This window comes from Talpa occidentalis, unplaced genomic scaffold (assembly GCF_014898055.3).
Source record: "Talpa occidentalis isolate TD23 unplaced genomic scaffold, MPIMG_talOcc4v2.1 talOcc4.7, whole genome shotgun sequence".
NCBI lineage: Eukaryota > Metazoa > Chordata > Mammalia > Eulipotyphla > Talpidae > Talpa > Talpa occidentalis.
The window spans coordinates 24,782,349-24,807,606 of NW_023605083.1; the positions used below are offsets into that span (position 1 = coordinate 24,782,349).

The following is a 25,258-nucleotide window of genomic DNA, read 5'->3' on the forward strand; positions in this document are numbered from 1 at the left end:
TGAGACGGATATTTTGTAACCCTGGGACTATTTTTAAAAGAAATCACAAAAACAAGTTTAGAAGTGATGGAAGCATATTGGAATGTTTGTAACTCTCCAACTGGATAACTTTGAAGGCATTCATAAATTACCAATGTAAGATTAAAAACTGTGTTCTTTAGATTTATCCTGGGATGGGATTATAAGGTGGTTAAAGGTAAAATTATTTGTTCTTTACTGATGAAAATGGTCACCCAACTTTCTTCTGGTGGAAGATTTTGTATTTATTTATTTATTATAAAATTTTAAATTGGGAATAGACTAAAGTTGTGCACTGCAGCTCTTAACTGCCAGAACTCATATACATCCTACATACTAAATATAATTAAGAAATTATATTACATTGAAAATGAAGAATAAAAATTAAAAACAAGTTAGACTTCTTTGTAAGAAATTAATGATTAAGAATATAAGAAATAACATTTATATTGATTAGTGAGGACCTAAGGCTAATTGTTAATAGAGAAATTAGTTTTTCTTAGGGAAATGTTATCAGCTGTCTTTATGGTAAATTATTAATACGGTTTTCAGAGGTAATCCAGTGATATAAACTGGAAAAGAGAAACTTCTTTAAACAAAAGTAGTGTTTAGTTTTCTGCTTATTATAAATGAGCAGAAAGAAGAGCATTTTATTTTTTTAGGGAAGAGCGTTTTATTTTTTTAATCTGGCTTTTCTGTTAGACATTCCTTTCTTACCCCAACTACCTCCTGGACTTCTTTTTCTTGAAAATTCATTTAGAATATGTCTTACATACACTTACTGTATAAACATTGGTAAAACTTTGGTGTTGTGATAGAAATTGCCTGCCAGGAGGATTTGCTGCTCTTGATGGAACACAATGTTTCTTGAAGGAGGTTATGTTTTTGTGTGCTTATCTACAAAATTAAAAATAAATGGAGTGCTACCTATGCCTTCTTTTATTCTGGGTATATAACTGCTCCCTAGTAGGCAGATTTTTTTAAAGGTAGGCAAAATAAACCAAAGCCCTGATTGCATTTGTTTCTTAGGAAATGATCGAAGCCATTCGAGAAGCAGTGGTATACCTGGCACACACACATGATGGCGCCAGAGTGGCCATGCACTGCTTGTGGCATGGCACACCCAAGGTAAGTGTGTCAGGATGAATTGCTTTTCCTTTTATTCTCCCTTGGTCTTTGCCCTGTTATGCACAGACAGCCTTATCTTCACCAAGTTGTGCTTCAGGGCCCCACAAAAATTGACTTTTCTTTAAACCTGATGTTTGTTCTCTACTGGAGTTTTCCTTCAATTATGAAAATCTTGAGTTGTCATTATATGGGAAGGGATCTGTCAAGCAAGTAAATGCAATATTTATGGTAGGCTTAAGTTTATAGAAGTGTTGGTACCTGTCAGGGTCTTAAATCTCTCATTTAATGATGTTATTGGGAAAGGGAGAGAAAGGAGGAGATAATAAACAGTTTCGCATTTGCTCACATGAGTGTTAAGTACTATGGGGGGAAAGGTAGAGATGCATATTAATTACAAAAGTGTAACAAATAGTTATTTCCTTGATCACTATATTTCTCTTTCAAATATAGCTATACTTGGTGCACTTTCTCAAGTAATACAAATTAATTTCTATTCAAAATTGTATTGAATGCCATTGCTTTGCTAAGCAAATTCTTTTGAAGACAGTTCAGACATTGGAAGAGGGACTTCATTTCTCACTATAAAAAAACCTAGCTTCAGTAGGTTTGCCTTAGCAGCTAATAATTTTATGATTCCATATTTATGTGCTAATGGATTGTCACATACTAGTCTTAAGATTATAATAGCTCTGAAAAAACTTCTTAGAGTCTATTGCATTTTTTCATTCTGGCTTCGTAACTATTTCCCTAATGAAAAGTATCCCATGCCTATGAAATTTTAATGTTATATAAATTTTTCTAACAATGAGATACCTTAATTTATAACTAAATCTATAACCTAGCTGTAAGTACATCTGTAACCAAGAGTTCATTGAGACATTTTTTTTTTTTCTTAAGGATAGGAAAGTCATTGTGAAAACAATGAAGACTTATGTTGAAAAGGTGGCTAATGTAAGTATAATAAAGCTACATATTTTCTCTTAATTGTTTCAGACCATAAAATTAATTTGTATCGATGATAAAAAGTTTGGAAAATTTTAGAAAATTATCAGGAATAAAATAATTCATTGTTTCATTTTATTCTTTCTAGTCACATGTATGTATTTTTATGTTTACACAAAATGAAATTTCTTCATTTAATATGTATTGTGACAATTCTGTTTTCATTAGACCTTTTAGGGTTTTTTATTAAGTAATTTTTGAAGAACTCATGTTTACTATATACATACATATTTGCGTATACAAACATTTATATATATTTCATTCCCTAGATAAATATGCCAAATTACGCTTCAAAAATTTGTTACCAAATTTATTACCACTGAAAACAATGTGAAATTTATCTTTTTTTCCCTTAGATTAAATGTGTTGCTCAAAGAAAATTGTAGTGATATTTTGTAGTTCTTTGGAATCCTTTAGAGATGCTGTAACAGTTTTCCTCATGAAATCAGAGGCTAGAGAAAGTCTTTTATGGGAAATTAATTGCATCAAAATAGTATTTCTATTACCTGAATACTAAATAGTTTTCCATAGTATTTCTAGATACATATAATTCCTAGTTATGTATAATAGGAACATTGTAAAATGTTTAGTTTTATATATTATATTGTATGTCTTCTAATTTACTGGTGACCTAAAATTGGCAATCTCAATAACTTCCTGTGATAAATTCAATGAGAATTATTAGCAGCTGGTGAATACATAATACAATAAATGCTAATTCAAACAAGAAAAATTTGTGCTTTGTGATTATATACCTTCCTGGTTTCTATAGATTTGGAGAGTAGGAAGTATAAAAACACTCAGAAAGCTTTAACTTTCCTATAATAAAATGAAATATGAGACACTACTGAGTTGTGTCTGAGGATGAGAATATAATTCATGTATAAGTTAATCTTTTTCTATGACATTTTAATTTGCATATTTTAAATTAGTAAACAATGAAATGTTAATAGAAAGTTCTTTAAAACTATAGTAAAAAAGTCTTTAACTTATGAAATTAGATTGTTTCAATTTTATAATTTGGTTACATCAAACACATGCGCGCGTGCACACACAGGAGATCCTAATCCTAGCATGGACTTATTTTATGAGCCAACATATGGTCTTAGTATCTTGAAAAGAATGTGTTTTGTGGAGTTGTTGGGTATGGCACTCTAAATGTCAATGTGATCAGGCTTTTGATAGTGTTGTTCAGATAACCAAAGATTTTATTGATTTATCATGGTCTGGTTCTATTACTTCTTAGAAAATGTGTCAGAAATCTCCAGCTGTATTTGTTGAATCATCTATTTCTCACTTAAAGTCTCTTCCAACTTCTTTTGTTTTCTCCCAGACTTGGTTTGTGCTTAGACACATTTGTGTGTGCAAAATAAAACAAACAGAAACCTGTGGTGGATTTCTTTTCGTGAACTGACTACATAGTCTTTTTCTATTTTTAATTAATTGTTGGTCTTTCTATAAGGAATGTTGTTCAATCTTTGTAATTTTCCTCCAGTTTGTCTTTATGAACTTAGAATTGGCAATTTCCTCATTTTTTTCTAATTGAAACATCATTACCTAAAACATTCATCAGATCTGGCTAAATGACTTTTGTCTGTTATCAAAAATCAAGTCCTGGGCCTCCCTGGTGGAGCAGCAATTGAGTGCTAGACTGCGAAGCTGCCTGCAGCCTCTGCAGCACCGGTTCGATCCCTGGCCGCCGGTGAGGGTCCCACATGGCGTGCAGACCTCTCCTACTGCGCCTGCTGCTTGCACCCTCAGCAGTGTACTTCGTCAGTCTGCCTGTTCTGCTCCCAGCTCTGGCTCTGGTGAATTCTCTCATCCTCCTGCGCTTCTGACTATACCCAGTGCTTGTATAAATAAATAAATCTTTTAAAAAAATAATCAAGTCCTCAAAAAAAAAAAAATCATCATCTGGGATACAAGGAGAATATACCTGAGGCTCTGAAGATATTACTTATTTTTACATAAAGTAGAAGTTCCTTAAAACTTTCTCACATGTCAACATCACAGAAATAATTTTATTATTTCAAAAGTTGACTCTTGTGAGTCAGAGTATAATACTTGAATGATCTCGTGCTGCTGTCCTTTTTGAAGCCATCAGTTTTATATGCTGAATATGAGAAATTACTTTTTTTGTTTATATTTTAAAAGAACAGGTTTATTATGAAAAGGAGAGAGAGGCACCTGATAGTCACAGGTGGGCAGGAGACTGAGAAAATGAATATGAGAATATTCTTACGGGTTTAGTGTTTAGTGTTTCTATTCTAGTTACATGGGATTTGAAGAAAATGAAAAATCATTGTAATCCTTCAACCTCAATGATTTAAATTACTGTATTTTTCCTTCCAGAATTTTTTATGTACTTATGTATATTTTGTCTGCATGCAGTTATGTCTATGTTTATATAATTTTCTTTTCATGGTTGAAATGCTCTAACATATTCTTCTATGCTGTATATTCTTAGTGAGTCTCAAGTGTTTGACATTCAAGAATGTGCTTTTCTGATTATTTTAAAGTTGTTCTGTTGGTAGAATTGCAGGAAGAATCTATGCTGTTTTGTCTTATTTTTTTAAAACCTTTACTGGCTTCCATTTCTTACAGGGCCAGTACTCCCATTTGGTTTTATTGGCAGCATTTGATTGTATTGATGATACTAAACTTGTGAAGCAGATAATCATATCAGTAAGTAATTTTGATGGTCTTTAAGTTAAATTGATAAATCAGTTGTGTGTACATTGGGTTTCACACATACATGTTTAAAGACTTTGAATTGTACTTTCTACCAGTATTTTGTTACTTTTTAGTTGCCTCAGTTAAGTTTATTTTGGGGGCTTGCTTTATTCCTATATAAACCACAATTTATAAACTAGTATTAATAATTAATATTGTTTTAAATATTTAAAAGAGTAATTGTATTAGGATAACATGACTTTTTAGACTATATGACTTATTAAATGAAAAATTAGCAATGCATTATTGAGATTTGACCAGAAATTAGAGGGATGTAACAAAACAAATGATAGGCAATAGGGATCACAGCCCACAGAGCCTCAAATAATTACCAATCTGATCCTTTGTTAAAAAGGTCTGTTAAATCCCCCCAACGAATATCAAACATAATGCCAAGAAAAAAAGGGAAGTAGATTTGACCTTTTTCTCTTTGCCTTTGGAGAAACTACCTCTGCACAGTTACCCAGCTTCTCAATGTATTTGTCTTAGATTGAGCTGGTAAAGAAAAACTGATGAAACTGTTATGTTGCTTCTGAGGGCTTTCATGAAAGCTTTTATAGAGTAAAATTTAAAATTATTACTGAAATTCAAATGCTAGCTTCTGTTCACATTTCAGCAATTCCTTTTAACCCAGTATAGTGACCATAAAGTGATAATAATTGAATGCAGTTTATTTGATGCCTAAATTTGCATTCAGGAAAACTAAATTCTTAGAAAAACTGCTTCAAGCAAGTATTGGGTTGTCAGACGAGTCATGACGCTTTTCAGAGGAAAAAGTGCTTCATGATTTTTCTGACAACCCTGTATTTCATTCTGCAATAACTGTCCCTTTTTCTGACTTCAGATTCAGTGGCCCTCTCTTCCCTTTCCTTTATTCCTAATGTGTAAGTGATTGTGGGCATATGAACATGTTGCAAGAGTAGGGATAAGAAATTGAAACATTAGCAGCACTGCACAAATTTGGAAACATTTTTAAAATCACATATTCTGTATAGATGTAGGTTATTCCTCTGAAAATTACACAAACCTTTCTGTTTGATACACATGGATGGGACCCTTGGAGAAATTTGTGACAAAAGCTACTTTCTCACAGGTCTACAGGGTGGAATATATGGATGATGAAAAAGAGAATTTACTTGTCATATGGTGGTGCTGTGGCCTCTCTCTTTAGTCTATCTGGACCAGTAGAGCTGAGTATAGTGGGAAAAGTGTATCAGCTAATAGAGGAGATGATTTATTTTCTTAGATGCCAACTCTAGGTCATCGTGTGTGAATTTCTCATGCCCTTGCTGTCATTTTGCAACTTTTCCCTTGACTATTTTAAGATTGTGATGACTTCTTTGCTGTAGGATTGTGGGAAGAAACAAGTTGGCAAGATTTTCATGTCACAAACTGAGTATTTTGACAAGTTCCATGTGACTTTACTACCCTTTTGACTCTGATCAATTGATCGTTTTCATTTCAGTGACAGACTTGAGGGCATAGATCGGCTAATGAATAAATTTATTTCATGAAAATGGAAACAGGCTGGGCTATTGAAAGTTTGCTTTTGTTTAATATTTTCATGACAATTTATGCAAATTTTCAGAAAATTTGCATAACTGTCTCAATGGATTTCAAGAGAAACCAAGCCTCCTTCAGGGTTTACCACAATTGTCTGATAGATTAATTTTTTCCAAAGATTTATCCCACTTAAAGTCAAGGTTGTAACAGTTTTTAATTCCTTGTGCTTATCAATTTGATTCCCATAACTATTTAACCCAATTCCTAATGACTTTCTCATACTTAAAACAGCCTTCCCTGAGAATGGCCTGATTTGCTGATCTAAATGACAAATGCTCAACAGGTTCTATGTGTCATTAAGCTATGTGGCTAATGATAAAATTCTGGAATACTAATTGCTTTTGTATTTCCCCTGCCCATCCACCACAAAGGCTGTTGCAATGTTTTTTCAAAATAACCAAGAAAGCTTAGTGTTGCTAAGTGTTCTGTTCAGTGTAGCCAGACTTCCTGAATTGTCAAGTTGAAATCACAGCATAGTCGCCTGAGCTGTCATCTTTCAAAATAAATGCACCCTGTTTCCCACCTGCTTTACTTTCCAAAATAAACATAATTGAAAAATTTGACTCATTTTACCCTGGAATTGTTGGTATCATGCTGCTGCTTTGACAGCAGTGTTCCTCTGAAAATGAATTAAGTGCACTGACCAGTTGTTGTTTGAAGGTGAATAAATACTGATGTGTACTTTAAGATGTCTTATCTTTTAAATATACAGAAAGGTATAAACAATAATAGATTGAATACCTAGCTTTCCATCATCTGACATGGAGAAGTAAAACTTGGCAAATACACTTCAAGCCCTTTGTCCCAGGTTGCATTTCCCATTCCTGCCCTTACCCACTGTGATGAATTTAGTACTTATATTTATTATAAGTATTTCCTTATCTATATAGGTAGACTTGTATTATTTTGCATGTTTACAAATTCTATATAAATGTTCTACATAAATGTTTCCTCCTGCAACTTACCCTTTTTTTCTTGGCATTATATTTGATATTCGTTGGGGGGATTTAACAGACCTTTTAAACAAAGGATCAGATTGGTAATTATTTGAGGCTCTGTGGGCTGTGATCCCTATTGTCTGTCATTTGTTTTGTTACATCCCTCTAAGATACAAAAACCACTCTTGTAATGTGTATGGAAATAAGCTACAAGTTGGATTTTACCCGTTGGCCATGATACCAGCCCCCATTCTGCATCATTATTCAGTGCCAAGTAGTGTTCTGCTCTATCATAGTTCATTTTTCCATCTTTCTGTTGATGAGCATTTAAATTGTTCACAATTTTAACACTTAAATTTTATTTTCTGCTATTACAGTAATTCTAGGAGTGTCTTATATGTCTCCTTGTTTTTCTTAGAAAACACTCCTAGAATTATTGTTTTTCTAAGCCAGTTAGCCATTTAGCAGAATCTCTGGGTTGCCTGATAGGCAGCACAAATGTTTATATAGAATCAAGTCGCACAAATGTTTATATAGAGTCAAGTGTCCATATTTTGCACTCAGCCATTGCAAAACCTGTTGCATATGCAGTGCTTTCAAAATAGCCAAGGAAGCTTAGTGTTGCTAAGCACTCATTCAGAGTAACTGGATTTCCTGAAATGTCATTTTGAAATTGTAACCCAGTGAACAGACTCCTCCTTTTCTCTGACACTGAGCTCCAATTCAATCTGCAGATACTATTCTCTGATCTTCCAGCCAGACCTGGTCTCCTAGTCCTCTCAGCATCTCTAGTATTTATCCTTGCCATTTATTTATTTAATAGTTAATTGTAATAAGGCCCAGTATTGACAAATTTAGGGATAATTCTTGACCAGGCAGGTGAAGGAGCGAGGCAGGGTGGGGTGCAGATAGTGGGGAAGGAGAAGCACATGCACCGTCCAGGATGGCAGCCACTTCTTGGCTCCAGGCTTTGGAAATATGATCTCCATGGTGATAGATATCACAGTTTTTTTTTCTTTTTAAATGTGGTAAAATACACATAACATAGAATTTATCATGGCAACAATTTCTAAGTGCGGTTTAAGTGTCTTCACATCGGCTATCTTCACATTGCTGTGTAGCTAGTCTAGAATTTTTTTGTCTTGCAAAACTTAAACTGCACACTTAACTACACCTTCTATTTTGTTACTACAGCCAGAAAGGTGGACTTTGGGATAAATTTGCCATGGTTTTAAAACACTCTGAAGGCTGCAACCCCTGCCTCATGATCCTGCCTTCTACACTAATTTCTTAAATCTCTTCATTAAGTTTCTTTCATACGTTCTGCCTAGATTTTAGCTTCTTAAAGTTAAAACCAGTTGGCATTTCTTTTTTTTCCCTTATAAACAACCTTCCATGGAGGTGTGTACAGCAGGTCCTATAGTAGCATCATTTTGTTAAGTTAATGAGGAATAAAACTATCCCAACTGACTTTGAACCAAGATGATGTTATTGAAAGAACTGCTTGTATTATATATCACTTCACTTAAAATTTCACTTTCTAAGATTTAATGCATATCTTGGAAGTCTCAGTTTTTCATGCTAAGATTTAACCATTTCTTCCCCGAAGTCATATGTGTTAGGCTAATCTGTGTTAGACAAATCTTTAAGTGTGAAACCCGAAGAAAATGTTACTGTACATCAGAGAATATATTACCAGCTCGTGCCACCTCTTACTCTTGTATTAAGAAAAAAAAGGAAGCATTTATAGTTCCTCACTACAGACATCTTTAATTTTCTTTTTCAAAACAAATGTTTTAAAGCTATACTCCAGACTGTTTTTAAGGACAGCAAAGTTATAGGGTTTTTTAATAAAATGATTATGGAAATCGACCCTGCTTATATATCATTGTCTTTTATTTCAACAAATTAACAAATTATAGCATCTGTCCTCTTTTATGAGTCTGTTAAACTTTAGGTAGAAAAAGGTAAACTAAAAGTAGTCCACATTTTTTTTTTTTCTTCTTATACTTTATTATTATTTTTTTTAATCTTAAATTTTATTTTTATATTCCCCCATACAATTGCAAACGCCCCATTCTGACCCCAATCCTTCCCCTCCCGCCCCCCACCCCCCAAAAAGTGTCTCTGGTTCATAGTTTTTTGTTGATTTTGATTTTCACTTTCTTATATTCATTTTCCTGGTCCCTTATTTAAGTTTTCTAGATTCCTGCTATGAGTGAGACCATCCGGTATTTTTCTTTTTCTTTTTGGCTTATTTCGCTGAGCATGATCCCTTCCAGCGCCATCCATGTTGCTGCAAATTGCATGTGTTTATCTTTTTTGAATGCTGAGTAATATTCCATGGTATATATGTACCACATCTTCTTGATCCAGTCATCTACTTTTGGGCATTTGGGTTGTTTCCAAAGCTTAGCTATTGTAAACAGTGCTGCTATAAACATAGGGGTGCAGGTGCTCTTTGGAATTGATGTTTTTGTGTCCTTTGGGTAAATACCTAGGAGTGGAATTGCTGGATCATATGGAAGCTCTATGTTTAGTAGGTCCAGAAATCTCCACACAGCTCTCCATAGTGGTTGGACCAGTTTGCACTCCCACCAACAGTGCAGAAGAGTTCCTTTTTCTCCACACCCTCGCCAACATTTGTTGTTGCTAGTTTTTTTAATATGTGCCATTCTCACTGGTGTGAGATGGTATCTCATGGTAGTTTTGATTTGCATTTCCTGATTGCAAGTGATGTTGAACATTTTTTCATATGTCTGTTGGCCATTTGCATTTCCTCTTCAGAGAAGTTTCTTTTTAGCTCTTCTGCCCATTTTTTGACTGGATTATTTTCTTTGTTGTTGCTGAGTCTCATCAGCTCTTTGCAGATTTTTGTGATCGGTCCTTTATCATTAGTGTTGGGTGCAAAAATGTTCTCCCAATTGGTGGGGTTTCTCTTTGTTTTTGTTATTGTCTCTTTTGCTGTGCAGAAGCTCTTTAATTTGATGTAGTCCCAGCTGTTTATCTTTGTCTTCACTATCACTGCTTTGGGTGATGTGTCTGTAAATATGTCTTTGATGTGCAAATCCCGTAGTGTTTCGCCTATATTTCGTATGTATTTTATGGTTTCAGGTCTTATGTCTAGTTCTTTAATCCATTTTGAGTTGATTTTTGTGTATGGTGTGAGGTAGTGGTCAAGCTTCATTCTTTTGCATGTAGCGACCCAGTTTTCCCAGCACCATTTATTGAACAAACTTTCTTTGCTCCAATGCATAGTCTTTGCTCCTTTGTCAAAGATTAGTTGACCATAAATCTGTGGGTTTATTTCTGGATTTTCTATTCGATTCCATTGGTCTGTATGTCTGTTCTTGTTCCAATACCATGCAGTTTTGATGATTATGGCTTTGTAGTATAGTTTGAAGTCTGGGAGTGTGATGCCTCCATTTCCTTCTTTTTTTTTCAGTAGAGCTTTGGCTATTCGGGTTTTTGGTGATTCCATATGAATTTCATCAATAATTGTTCTATTTCTTTGAAGAATACCATTGAGATTTTGATTGGAATAGCATTGAATCTGTATATTGCTTTTGGTAGGATGGCCATTTTAATAATGTTTATTCTTCCAATCCATGAGCAGGGGATGTCTTTCCATTTCTTTGTGTCTTCTTCTATTTCTTTTAACAGTGTTTTATAGTTTTCTTTGTATAGGTCCTTTACCTCTTTTGTTAGATTTATTCCCAAATATTTGATTTTTTTTGTTTCAATAATAAAGGGGTGGTTTTTTTGATTTCTTCTTCTTCAGATTTATTGTTTGTGTATAGGAAGGCTACTGACTTTTGCGTGTTGATTTTGTATCCTGCCACTTTACTGAACTGACTGATGAGTTGAATTAGTTTTTCTGTGGAGATTTTGGGGTTCTCTATGTATATTATCATATCATCTGCAAATAGTGATAGTTTGACTTCTTCTTTTCCTATTTGGATTCCTTGGATGTCTTTCTCTTGTCTTATTGCTCTGGCTAGGACTTCCAGTATTATATTGAAAAGCAGTGGTGAGAGTGGACATCCTTGTCTTGTTCCAGATCTTAATGGAATTGCTTTCAGCTTTTCACCATTGAGAATGATACTGGCTGTTGGCTTGTCATAGATGGCCTTTATGATGTTGAGGTATGTTCCTTGTATCCCAAGAATTTCAAGGGCTTTTATCATGAATGGGTGTTGCACTTTGTCGAAAGCTTTCTCAGCATCTATTGATATTATCATATGGTTTTTATATTTCTTTTTGTTGATGTGTTGGATAACGTTGATTGATTTTCGGATGTTAAACCATCCTTGTGCCCCTGGAATGAATCCAACTTGGTCGTGGTGAATTATCTTATGGATACATTGTTGGATTCTGATAGCTAAAATTTTATTGAGGATTTTTGCATCAGTGTTCATTAGGGAGATTGGCCTATAGTTTTCCTTTTTTGTGTTGTCCTTATTCGGTTTTGGTATTAGTGTAATATTGGCTTCATAGAACGTGTTTGGTATTGTCCCTTCCTTCTCAGTTTTTTGGAAGAGTTTGTGAAGGATAGGCACTAATTCGTCTCTGAATGTTTGGTAGAATTCATTTGTAAATCCATCAGGTCCTGGGCTTTTGTTTTTGGGGAGGTTTTTGATTACCATTTCAATTTCGCTGCTTGTAATTGGTCTGTTTAGGTGTTCTATTTCTTCTTTATCTAGCTTTGGGTGATTGTAGAGTTGTAGGAATTTGTCCATCTCCTCTAGATTGTTGAACTTGTTTCCATATAACTGTTCATAGTAGTTACTGATTATTCTTTTGATTTCTGCTGTGTCCGTTGTGATTTCTCCTCTTCATTTATGATCCTGTGTATTTGTGCTTTCTCCCTTTTTTCCTTTGTGAGCCTGGCTAGGGGTTTGTCTATTTTATTTATTTTTTCAAAGAACCAGCTCTTGGTTTCATTGATCTTTTGGATTGTTTTTTTAGTTTCAATTTCATTTATTTCTGCTTTGGTTTTTATTATTTCTTTTCTTCTACTGGATTTGGGGTTTTTTTGTTGTTCTTTTTCTAGATCTTTGAGCTTCGAGATTAGGTTGTTTCTTTGAGTTCTTTCTTGTTTTTTGATGTGAGCTTCTATTGCTATATATTTTCCTCTTATTACTGCTTTTGCTGCATCCCATACATTTAGGATATTGGTGTCCTCCTTGTCATTCAATTCAAAGAATTTTTTAATTTCTTCTTTGATCTCCTCGTTAGTCCAGTGGTCTTCCAGTAGTGTGGCTTTTAATCTCCATGAGGTAGGATAGTTCCTTGCCTTCTTTTTATGATTTATTTCTAGTTTGATGCCTTCGTGGTCAGAAAAGATGGTTGGTATGATTTCAATCTTGGTGTATCTGTTGATGTTTGTCTTGTGCCCCAGTATGTGATCGATCCTGGAGAATGATCCGTGTGCGCTTGAGAAAAATGTGTACTCCGTTTTTTTGGGTTTAGTTTCTATAGATGTCTGTTAAGCCAAATGCTCTAGGTCCTTATTTAGAGCTTTAGTTTCTTTACTTATTTTTTGTCTTGTTGATCTATCCATTGTTGATAGTGGTGTGTTGAAGTCTCCCACTACGTATGTGTTCTCTCTGATGTCTGTTTTCAGAGAGGACAACAGTTGTCTGATATATTTTGGTGCTCTTTCGTTTGGTGAGTATATGTTAATGAGTGTTATTTCTTCTTGAAGTATTGTCCCCTTAATCATAATGTAGTGACCATTGGGGTCTCTTTTTATTTTTTTGAGTTTGAAGTCTGTTTTATCTGATATAAGTATAGCTGTTCCTGCTTTCTTTTTTGGCCCATTTGCTTGTAGGATTGTTTTCCATCCTTTGACTTTGAGCCTATTTTATCTTTTGTAGCTAAATGTGTTTCCTGGAGACAGCAAAAGGTTGGGTTTTGTTTCTTAATCCAGGCTGCAACTCTGTGTCTTTTTATTGAAGAGTTTAGTCCATTTACATTTAGAGTTAATATTGATATGTTAGCATCTGTATTTGCCATTGTGTTTGTCTTTCCTTTGATTTTATTTATTTATTCTTTTAATAACTTTTTTTTTTTTTTTTTTTTGGTCTTCTTTCGTTGTTATTCGTCCCTCTGAGGTTGGCTTTAGGATTCCTTGTAGTATTTTTTGGAGTGGGGGTTTATTTGTAATGAAATTCCGGAGTTTCTCTTTGTCTGGGAAGGTCCATATTCTTTCTTCATGGAGGAAAGAGAGCTTTGCGGGATAGAGTATTCTTGGTTGGCATCTGTTTTCTTGGAGTCTGTTGACTATGTCCCTCCACTCTCTCCTTGCCCGTAGTGTTTCTTCAGAGAAGTCTGATGTCAGCCTGATTGGTTTTCCTTTGAATGTTATCTGTTTCTTTCCTCTTGTCAGCTTCATTATTTTTTCCTTGTCCTGGATTCTTGGGAGCTTTACTATTATGTGTCTTGCTGTGTTTTTCCTTTCGTCGTGGAAGTTTGGTGTTCTTCTTGCTTCTTGTATATCAATTTTCAGCTCCTTCTTCGCATTTGGGAAGTTCTCTTCAATTATCTCCTGGAATATTTTCTCTGTTCCTACATCTCTCTCCTCTCCTTCTGGAATTCCTATAACTCTTATATTTCCTTTCCTCATGGAGTCAGATAGTTCTCGAAGTCTTTCTTCATTCTTTTTCCTTTGTACTTCTCTTTCCTTTTCTGTTTGGTTCTTTTTTTATTTCTGTGTCTTCAAGAGAACTTATTCGTTCTTCCATTTCATCTATTCTGCTTTCCTTGCTTTTCCCGGAGTTCTTTAGTTCCTCCATTAATTCTTTGATCTCCTGCATTTCTTTTACTTCCCTCTTTAGGGACTCAATTTCATTCTTCTGACCATTATTTTCCCTCTTTAGGGACTCAATTTCCTTCTTCTGATCTATCACTTTTTAATCATGGCAATTTTAAATTCTCTTTCTGGAAGGCTCAGAAGTTCTTCCAAGTTGCTGTCGTTGCAATCTGGGGAGTGGTTTTCTTTTTGTGGTGTGCTTCTTTCCTGAGGAGTTTTTAGGTTGCGTGTGGTTCTTCTACTCCCTTCTGTCTGTTTTCTAATTTGTCGTATGCGTTGGGACACTGTGATGCTCGGACTGACTGGCATCTTGGGTGAACTTCTCCGCTCCCCTCTGGCTCTTCCAGGAGCCATCTCTGCCTTCGGGGGGAGCTTTCTGCTGGTTTTAGGCAGTTTTTACTGAAGAAATGTCCCTGTTCTCAAATGGCGAAGCGGGATGCAGTCCCTGCGCCTCCGGTTTCAGGCACACTCTTCTGCGCCCCCGGTCTGCCCCGGACGTGAGTGCCTGCTCCTCTGTGGGCTCAGACTGCTGGTCGGAAGGGGCCTGGCGTGGAATAACTTCCCGGCTGGCCACTGCAGAAGCCTTCTGCCCTTTTCAAGCAGTCTTAAGAAATTTCCTGTTCTATGGGGTGTTAGTGACTTTTTTTTTCCTGGTCACTAGGTGGTGCCAGAGATCTCTCCTATTGTCCTTGGGGGCTGTTTTTCGTCCCCCAACCCGTGGGACAGGGAACAGAGCGGGAATGGTAGGGTACACCTCAACAGCTTTGGGGTGCTGTGTCTGCCTTGTGCCCCACCGTCGTGGAGAACCCACGCCCCGAATTTTCGTGCCCCGGGTCTCAGTTCAAAGCCCTCAGTTCCAGGACGCGGGCTGTAGCCCAGTTCAGTGGCGCAGGAATGGCGCCTTTTGCACCGCTCCCGTGCCCGGGTGCCTGGTTCCTGCTCACTCAGGGAGGGACCTTCACCTCAGTGAGGACCTCCGCGCGTCTCCCCGCAAGCCTAGGTCGTCTCCCCGCAAGCCTAGGTCGCAGGCGCGGGTACCTGGGCAGCCGCGATTCCGGTCTGCACTTGCTTTTCAAGCTCCCTGAGCGCGCCGCATTTCCGCGCCAGCTTACCGGCAGCCCGGGCTGTGTGCGGGTCTCCCGGGGTCTTTGTTCTTCTCTAATGGCGCCCGGAGCCGTTAGCTCGCCGCCGCGGCGAATCCTGCAGGGTTCGCCTCAGCTCCCGTTCTCGGGGTGTGGTGGCTGCAATAGTTCCTTTCCACTCACAGTCCCGCTTGCTGCGTGTCGTTTTGTTCTTGTTGGTCGTTTTGGTTTGTTGTTTCCTCCTCTCTCTGCGGTCGGAGTGCCGCCTCTGTGGGCGGGGGAGGGGAGCAGGGTTCTGCGCTTCCCTCCCTTCTAGTCCTCTTTTATGGCCACTTTCTTCTTCGGGTAGTTTGCTGGCGTCACCCGTTTATCTTCCGTGTCCCAGTTCTCACTGGGACCTGCCGCTTTTCCTCCCTATTAACTTTTTTTAATGGGAGATCTTACTCGCAGCGTCTCCTCGCCGCCATGTTGCTCCGCTCATCTCCAGTAGTCCACATTTTTGGCACTAAGCACTTTATTATCAAAAATGCATATAATGAGTCCATTTTGAGGTATGTTTACCTTGAAATTACAAAAGAGCCTTCTCAGTCTCTCCCATATAAGCACATTTTTGTATGCGTTATTCCCTAATTTCTTCCTTTATAGTAGTATTGTTATTATGCACTTTTGTCCTTCCTTATAATAGTAATTATTTTGAGGTATAGTTATATTCATTTTGAGGTAATTAGATCTGTTGCACCTGTTATCTGAAAACCTTTACTTTGGGGAAATTTTTATAAATGACCTTACCTCAAACTTCTTCAAAGGTTGGAGAGCACTTCAGGAGTTAGAATTACTTAAAGAGGCCACCTTTTCCATGTCCTGGATGAGTGACCTTCACAAGTATCAGCTACTATTGTTAATTGTAAAAAACATGATACATTTGTGCAGAAAATAAGGCAAGCTTGGGGTTTTAAAGAGAGAAACATGATGTGTGGAGTCTGGAGTTAAAGTTTCAGCCTGGGGGTCTCCAGTTTCTATTGTGATCCCATGACTGATGACTGACTTAATTTCTTGCTTGTTTCCTTATACTTAAATTACTAATCTCATTGTAGTATATAGGCTCTTAAGAGAATAGCAGATCTTAGTGTGTCATCTCATGGAGAATTCCTTTCCTTAAGAGGGTGTGGCTGACCATTAAAAGCCATATAGAGGATCCTCAAATTATTAAAAATGGATCTACCGTATGATACAGCGATTCTCTTCCTAGGAATCTACTCAAAGGACACAAAAGGAAACCTGCACTTCTACATTTATTGCAGCTGTTTACAATAGTAGCTAAGATATGGAAACAACCTAAATGCCCAAATCAGATGAATGGGTCAAGAAAATGTGGTATAGGGCCTCCCCAGTGGCGCAACGGTTGAGCGCTGGGTTGCGAAGCTGCCCACAACCTCTGCAGCGCCAGTTCGATCCCCGGCTGCTCCCCGGCCACCGGAGGAGGGTCCCACATGGCGCGCAGACCTCTCCTGCCGCCCGCTGCTCCCCTCAGCAGTGTACTTCGGTCCTTCTGCCTGCTCTGCTCCCCGCTCTGGCTCTGGTGAATTCTCTCACCCTCTCGTGCTTCTGACTGTACCCAGTGCTTGTATAAATAAAATAAATAAATCTTAAAAAAAAAAAAGCAATGAATTCAAGCCCCAAATTAAAAAAAAAAGAAAGAAAATGTGGTATACACAATCAAAAAAAATAAACTCATGCCATTCACAGCAATGTGGATGGAGCTGGTAGGGATTATGCTTAGTGAAATAAGCCGGAAGAGAAAAGAAACATTCAGATGGTTTCACTTAGAGGAGAAATATAGGGAAACCAAACAAAGGGTCAAAAAAAGACTAAACTTGCAGGAAAATTACAGATTTGAGGCCTACAGCAGAGGAGGGTATTTTTCAAATACCTAGTAGGTTTGTTCTGAGAAAGAGGATGTTAGAGGGGGTGAAAAACTGATGGTTTTTCTGTTGTATTTTCTCTATTAGAACAAAGAAATCTTTAAACAGTGACATTTCTGTCTTTGAAAACATTAACAGATTTACTTAAGAGATTAGCTGGGGTGGGGATGACATTGCCTGTTTGTTAAATTGAAACAACTAGAAAAGGAGGTTACTATTGTTGGGTAAGTTGAAAATATCATAGAGTGTAATTATTTGCAACTGCTCCATGGACTCCTTCTGCATTTGATTCCCTCCCCCTCTTTGATTTCCATACTGTATTTCAACATTCTTCATTTTCTGTGAATAACAAACAAACCTAGCTTTAAAAGCCTTTATCCACTTTTGTTCTGTTCAACAGAGTTTCTTTATCTCCCTTCACATACATCTCAGTGGGGAAATTCTTAGAAGAATGTTCTTCATCCATGCCGTTGCTACATTTAAATGCAGCTGCAAATTAACTATATGTGCTCACTGACGCTGCAAGCAGTGTCCCTAGTAATAATAGCCTAAGAAATACTGGTTGTGGTGAAGGAAGATAACTGATTCAAATATGTTTTTTGTTAAGTCCGTGGGTTTGGTCAGTTAAATATTAATGGATTGTTCAGTAATTAATGGATTGTTCATTAATATAAGTCACAGTAGAGAATCAGTTTTGTGTTCCAAATGTAAAATTCTTTGTGCTTTAATGAGATGATTTCAGAACTATCCCTGAATTTTCCATTAAGTATATTGGGGCAGTTTTATCCTTTTCCGTTCAGATTCCTAGTATGCTTTAAATGTATAGTCTCATTTTTTTTTGTTTGTTTGTTTCTGTAATTTTACAGGAAATTATTAATTCTTTGCCAAACCTAGTAAGTGACAAGTATGGAAGGAAGGTCCTGTTGTATTTACTAAGTCCCAGAGACCCAGCACATACAGTACGAGAAATCATTGAAGTTCTGCAGAAGGGAGATGGAAATGCACACAGGTAAGGAAGAGTAGAGTGGCTTGAAATCTTCATTCCTCTGCTGTGTTGATTACTAATTTGAGAAGCACATGCTTCCAGAAACCTACTCACACATGCACCACACTCTTATGCTTCCTCCTCTCTATCTAAATTCAAAATGCATCTTATTTTTAAGCCTGAAAGTTTTTATTTTGAAATAGAAATAAAAGCAGCATGCCAAAGAATGCCTCTGAGCTCCTGGCACACAGTAGCACTCAAGTGCGTGGTTTACCGTGATTTTGCTTTATTTTTAAAGGTACTGGTATCAAAAGTACTCTAGCGATTCAAGTCCATAAAGTAGTGTACACTTGTAATATAGTCTGTTGTAATAATTGTTTGGAATTATCATTTGGGTTGGCGTTATTTTTACAAGAGGCAGGCCTCATGTACTGAGTGCTGGTTCTGTGCCAGGCCCTGTGGAGATCCTGAGGACACAAAGATAAAGGACAGCTAGCCCCCCTCAACTTGCTTATCATCTGCACACACAGCAGAAAGACAATAACAGTAGAGAGTGATACAGATTGTTGTAGACTCTTAGAGGTTTTTGTGACAATAAAATCACCATATTTCCTTTAATACTTCATTTGGTATTCTAACAGTAAGAAAGATACAGAAATTCGCCGACGAGAACTCTTAGAATCCATTTCTCCGGCTTTGTTAAGCTACCTGCAAGGACATGCCCAAGAGGTGGTGTTAGATAAGGCTGCGTGTGTGTTGGTGTCTGACATTCTGGGAGCTGCCATTGGAGACGTTCAGCCTGCCATGAATGCCATCGCCAGCTTGGCAGCAGCAGAGCTATATCCTGGTGGCAAGGATGGTGAGGTAATGTGCTATGATAAAGAAGGCTGCAGTGGATATAGGTGGGGAAACGCCAATAACTAAGAACATTGCTGTGAAGAGAATTGTAATGATAATTACCTCAACTTACCAGTAATTACCAATATATTTGAAAGTAGTGAATTCAGTACACACAACACTCTCTTTCTTAGACATTTGCAATGACTGCATATTACCCATAGAGAAAAAAATGAAATCTTCTCATTGTGGCTCTCTGTTGTCCATGATCGGTCCCAGATTGCCTTTCCAGCATATTTTATGCTCTTAATTCTGCTTTGACTTTAGTGTGGACTTCATCACTACTTCTGTATCTCTCTGCATTTGTATTTTTTCACTCAGCCTTGAGTGCTGCCATGTCTCCCATTTTCCTATGTTTTCCCTTGAGACAGCTTTGCTTGTCCTTCAGGGTCCCCAGAATGAAGTCTTCCCTATTCCTTTCTCAAAAATAATTTAGTCTTTCTGATAGCTCCTGTCTATATTATTTGGGCCTTATGTTATTCAGCTTTCCATCTTAAGTTCTTTGGTTCATGCACCTGGTATGTGTTAACATTCTCCCTCTGTTTTCCCTCTCCCCCTCCACCTCCCCCTGCAAAAAAAAAAAAAGTTAACCATTTTAGGGTACACAACATTTAAATAAATATTTCCCTATTTTAATTTTGAGATCAGTGCTGTGAAGAAAAATTACAAAGATTGTATAAAAGTGGGAGCCATTCTATCCCAGGGAGACGTCTGTGAGGCAATGAGAGAGCTAAACTGAGACCCAAAGGATTAGCAGCTCAATGAAGAATGCTAGCTCTAGGAAAAGGAAAGAGCCTGCAGGCAGGAAGGAGCTCAGCAGGTTTGGGAACCGAAGGCCCGGCCTGGAGGGTTGGAAATTAGTGAGCAAAGTAAAGAGGAGGGCAGAAGTCTTGCAGGCCTTTGTCCTATACTGTAGACTCCTGACAAACATGTTTGGGGGGCTTACTTTTTTTTTGACATAGAAGATAAGGGAAGAAGAATGTGCCGTGAACTCCTGTCCTCATAGAGCAGATAATACTAACCAATCAGGAAGAGGCAGCATAATGAAAGTTGTGTCTATGAGGAGATTGAGCCCATCATCTCCCCTGCTTGTTAAGAACAGGGTCTAGGGACTACAGGAACAATTGCTGCAGCCTTTGAAACAAGAATGAGATTGAGCTGAAAAGCTGCTTGGTTGGCTTCCTCATCAGATAACTACTCCTGATGCAGTCACATGTATTCACACATCCGGTTGCCGTGAGGTTTTAATGTTTCTACCATAGTGTAGAGTCTTACAGGTTCTATATGTGCCTCAGAACTTAGCATTACAATATAGTTTATGGTTTTAGCCTGAGCTTAAGATAAGCTTTGTGATGTTGCTGTTCAAACTGGAACTTAGGAAGGCTGAGCCTGAGCTGTTTTTCAGTGGCTGTGTTATCTTGAATAATCATCTTCATGTCAGTCTGGGGTTTAGACTAGATCTCTGGTTCCTCCAGGTATAATGGTCATTTTAAAGTAAGACCTCCTATGCTGTGAGACTTGAACTTGGCAGAATCCTTATCTGTATGTGGGCATGTCGAATGGATTATAGACCAAAGCGTGAGTGAAAACAACTTTGTAAACTAATGTCTTCTTGACCCCTCATAGCTTCATGTTGCAGAACATCCTGCAGGACATCTAGTTCTGAAGTGGTTAATAGAGCAAGATAAAAAGATGAAAGAAAATGGAAGAGAAGGTAGGCTATGAAACTTGACCTTTTCTTGTATCTGTTTGGAATTTCAGTAATTCCCGGCATTCCTGAACTTTATGTTGACCATTTAAGTTCAAGTGAAAGTTTGTTTGGTTTTGAAATGGTATGTGTAAATGAATAATTTGGTGATAATTGCTAATAATGCTTCTTTTCCCTAAAAATTTGTGTGCTGGGATCCTTTGAATTTCCTTCTATTCCCAACCCTGCCTCACTCTCTCCCTCTCTTACTTCAAGGATTTTAACCAGATTTGATAGGTATCCTAAAATTCCATTTTATTTGTTGAGGGTGGTGAGAGCAAAATAGGGGACCCGCACTAAATTTCTCTCTAGTTTTTTGAGGGAAGGATGAACAGAAGAAAGTTATCCTCATCAGAGTGTTTTGAACCTGTGCTTATTTAGCATTGATATACATGTTTCCAAAGAACAAGTCAGTCATTGGCATTTCTTGATTTTTCATAAACCTTACAGCTGCTCTGCAGAAACTCAGCTCTCACAAGGACAGCATCTTTTCTGTAATTGAAAAGTTGCATGCCATCCCCACTCAGTCCTATCGTTGACCAGACCTTCTCTCACTAAATTTAGACTCCATCTGGTATTTTAGCATTGAGGAGATTTTCCTCCCATGAATTAAAACAGTTTGAGCTTTCTATTACTATGTCTGAACAAAGTCCTCCAGTAAGTTCAAATGGTGAGTAAGACAGTCAGTATAGTAGTATAGCTGTCTCTTCTCATTATACTTTGATAAATAGTCTTGGGACCTATTTTCACTGTAAATGTTTTGTGGAAGACAACACTTGTAATATGTTGTGAGGAAAAAAATATTTATTGAATCATCTTTTTCATTATTAAAAAGTTAGTGCATAGTTTGTCAGAAAAATAAACTGAGTTACTATTTAAAATCAAAAAAAAATTTTCTAGTGATTTTTCTCCTTAATTAAAATGCATTGACAGCCCTAAAATATACTTGTTTGGACCAGATGTGTTTTTCAGTTCCATGTACCACTAAATGAGTGTGATTGGCTGTCTTAGTTAACTGTTGCTGTTAATAGGTCACCTCAAATCTCAGTAGTTTTCAAAACAACAGTCACTTGATCAGGGTTTGATGGAGCTTGTTCCTGCTCTACTCAGACACCTCGGGCTGCTAGGTTAAAGTTGGAGTAGCCACTTTCCCAGTTGGCACTAAATGCCTTAAGTCCTCTTCCTGTCCTGTTCCAACTTCCTCAAAACATGGTGGTCAGGTTTTAAGGGAACAAAGCAAGTGCATGGCATTTCCATGACTTAGTCTCAGAAATGATATATCCTCACATTTACTATACTCTTGGTCAACTCAATGACAAAGACCCATCTAGATTCAAAGGGTGAAGGCATAGGTTCCTGCTTCAACACGGTGGTGGCTGCCATATTCTTACAGAGTGTGCAGGACAGCAGATACTGTTGTGGTCACCTATAGAAAGCACCATCTGCCTCATCAATTGATATCTGTCTCTCCTTAGCATGTGTCTTGAATAGCTAAATAACCATAGGCCTTTGGTCTTTCAAAAACTCCTCTACTTTGGGTATCTCCCAATGAGTTATAAATGCCATTTACCCAAGATATGTTTGCCTTCAGGAGAGAATGCCGTATCGCTGTCTATACTAAATCTTAGCCTTCAAAATGTCTCCTTTGTCCAAAAAATAGTTTCACTTAAATGGCAGAGTAAATAATATGCATGGATACCTTGGCAGTCAGATGCACTATAATGACAAAAGATGTGTGGTGTTTTTGATGGGTGAGTGTTTAGCATTGTAGAAAGAATTTGCAAGATATAAGCCAGAAAAGTCATTTGACCTCTAGTTCTATTCATTGGCATCTGCTGAGTGAGCATTTTCCATGAGAGAAAATTTGATTTCAACCAAACACAAGTTGCTATGTAAATGTAAAACATTTATTTCCTGAGTAACTTTTTAGGCCAGGGTTAAATCATTAAACTAGTGCAAAGAAATACAAACATGATCAAGTGAGGGTTTTATAAGAATTCATTGGTCCTCTTGAGCATTTACTACTAAATATGACTTAGGGTTTGGATCAGAGTTGAATGAACTAGCTCTATTAAAATTGGATTATATGGGGCCTCCCCTGGTGGCGCAGGCGGTTGAGCACAGTGCTGTGAAGCTGTCCGCAGCCTCTGCAGCACTGGTTCAATCCCAGCCGGCTGGCGAGGGTCCCACATGGCACAGCAGACCTCTCCTGTCTCGCCCGCTGCTCCCCTCAGCAGTGTATTTCGTCTATCTGCCTGTTTTGTTCCTCACTCTGTCTCTGGTGAATCCTCTCACCCTCCCGCGCATCTGGCCTGTGCCCCAGTTCTTGTATAAATAAATAAATCTTTATAGAGCTTCCATATGATCCAGCAATTCCACTCCTAGGTATTTATCCAAAGGACACAGAAACATTAATTCCAAAGAGCACTTGCACCCCTATGTTTATAGCAGCACTATTTACAATAGCTAAGCTATGGAAACAACCCAAATGCCCAAAAATAGATGACTGGATCAAGAAGATGTGGTACATATACACAATGGAATATTACTCAGCAATCAAAAAAGATAAACCACATGCAATTTGCAGCAACATGGATGGAGCTAAAGGGATCATGCTCAGCAAAGTAAGCCAGAAAGAAAAAGAAAAATACCGGATGGTCTCACTCATAGCAGGAATCTAGAAAACCTAAATAAGGGACCAGGAAAAAGAATAACTGTAAGAAAGAAAAAATCAAATTTAACAAACAACTATGAACCAGAGACACACTGTGGGGGGGGGGATTGGGGTGAAAATAAGGGGGGTGCAATTGTGTGGGGAATATAAAAATAAAATTAAAAATAAATAAATCTTTTTAAAAAATTGAATTACATGAACCTGAGCGGGAATTTTTAGTGTTCGAGATTGGATGAGAAGTATTTTTATTAGCTTTTTCCTTAAAATATATTTGCAGATCTATGAACAGTAGTAGAGAAGAAGGTTGGAAGTTTAAATCATTGTATATTTTACAGGTTGTTTTGCAAAAACCCTCTTTGAGCATGTTGGTATGAAGAACCTGAAGTCCTGGGCCAGTGTAAACCGAGGTGCCATTATTCTTTGTAGGTATGTATAATGTGTGACTTCCTCTGCACAGGTTCCTCAGTCTGGATGCCTCTTCATACAAGAGAGACTTCCTGCATTTTATTTGTCTATTGTAATTTTTGTTCCCATTAACTCATCCCCATTCCTACCTGCAACATGTCCCTCATGGTATGTAAAGTATGCCAAATATCAGAAAACGAATGCAGTTTTTCAACCAGTCTTTGTTTTTTTTCTTTCAACTGCCTTCTTTTGGATGTCAAAGATCATTAAATTATAATATTTGACGTGTCATCGTTGTTTAACCTTATTTAAGATTTTTGACCAAAATGCAGTTGTATTCTTCTAGAGTTAGTCAAAAACTGAACAGAATGGTGTTTCATGGTGACTCAATTTACATAATTTCTTTCATTGTTTTCAACCACTCCAAAAAAATTTAAAGAAATATTTATTACTAAAGTCTATAATCTGATCATTTGTTTCTAAATAAAATGATGGAAAACTAATTATTTGTGAGTGGAGGGATATGCCCAATTTGTTTGTTCTCTGGATATAGTTATGTTCAATTTGTTTATGTCACTGAAATTTCTGTGAAACCCCTATCTTAAGAACATTCATTTCAAAACACTGTTTTGAAACCATTAATTTTTTTCCCCTCTCAAGTTTGAAAAACAAGGTATCAGTCTTAATTCAAGCATCCATGATATTTTGTATACAACATTCTGTATGATTTAATTTATATTATTGAGAAATGTTACATGTTACTTCAGTATGTAACCTGATTTGGTACACATGAACTCATAAACACTCATTACTCCATATGAGCATTCATTTGCTCAGGTATATCTGTATTTCCAAATATGGAAAATTCAGGTCATTTAGTTAATTTTCCAGTTGCCATTGAACAGCCAGAATCCATTAGCTAAAACATGACCGTTTTTGATACAGATTTCTTCACCAGACATTTGAAGTGTTAACACCTATGGATGTGTTCTTTTATCATACTCAATTGAAAATTTGAGCAGTGTCATAAAATTAATTTATGTACATTGCGCACCATCCTTAGGTGGATTTTAAACCTATGAATGATAGTATATAGGTTTATTATGGAATACTACTTATTATTGGAACAGAATACATGAAATTTGAGGTTCTAAAGGGAAGTTCAGTTATTAGTTAGGGATCCGGTTTCACTTTTCACATGTCCAAGTTTTCCACCACCATTTGTTAAGGACACTTATTTCATTGTATGATCATGGCTCTTTGTGTGAGCTTGTCTCTAGGCTCTCTATCCTGTTCTGTTGGTCTGTTTCTGTTTTTATTCCAGTACCTAATCAGTGAATGTAATAACTG

At 37.1% G+C, this 25,258-nt stretch overlaps 1 protein-coding gene across 5 annotated transcripts in view; it reads left to right on the top strand.

Annotated features, from left to right (window-relative positions):
- The window catches only part of PUM3 (pumilio RNA binding family member 3), a 331,728-nt gene that overhangs the window by 275,257 nt on the left and 31,213 nt on the right, over nucleotides 1-25,258 (top strand). For all 5 annotated transcript variants that reach the window (XM_054688948.1, XM_054688949.1, XM_054688950.1 and 2 more), the window contains 7 exons: nucleotides 1,048-1,146; nucleotides 2,044-2,097; nucleotides 4,753-4,833; nucleotides 18,067-18,209; nucleotides 18,827-19,049; nucleotides 20,709-20,796; nucleotides 23,839-23,929. In XM_054688948.1, coding sequence (XP_054544923.1) covers nucleotides 1,048-1,146; nucleotides 2,044-2,097; nucleotides 4,753-4,833; nucleotides 18,067-18,209; nucleotides 18,827-19,049; nucleotides 20,709-20,796; nucleotides 23,839-23,929 — 779 coding nt within the window. The remainder of the gene's footprint in view (nucleotides 1-1,047; nucleotides 1,147-2,043; nucleotides 2,098-4,752; nucleotides 4,834-18,066; nucleotides 18,210-18,826; nucleotides 19,050-20,708; nucleotides 20,797-23,838; nucleotides 23,930-25,258) is intronic.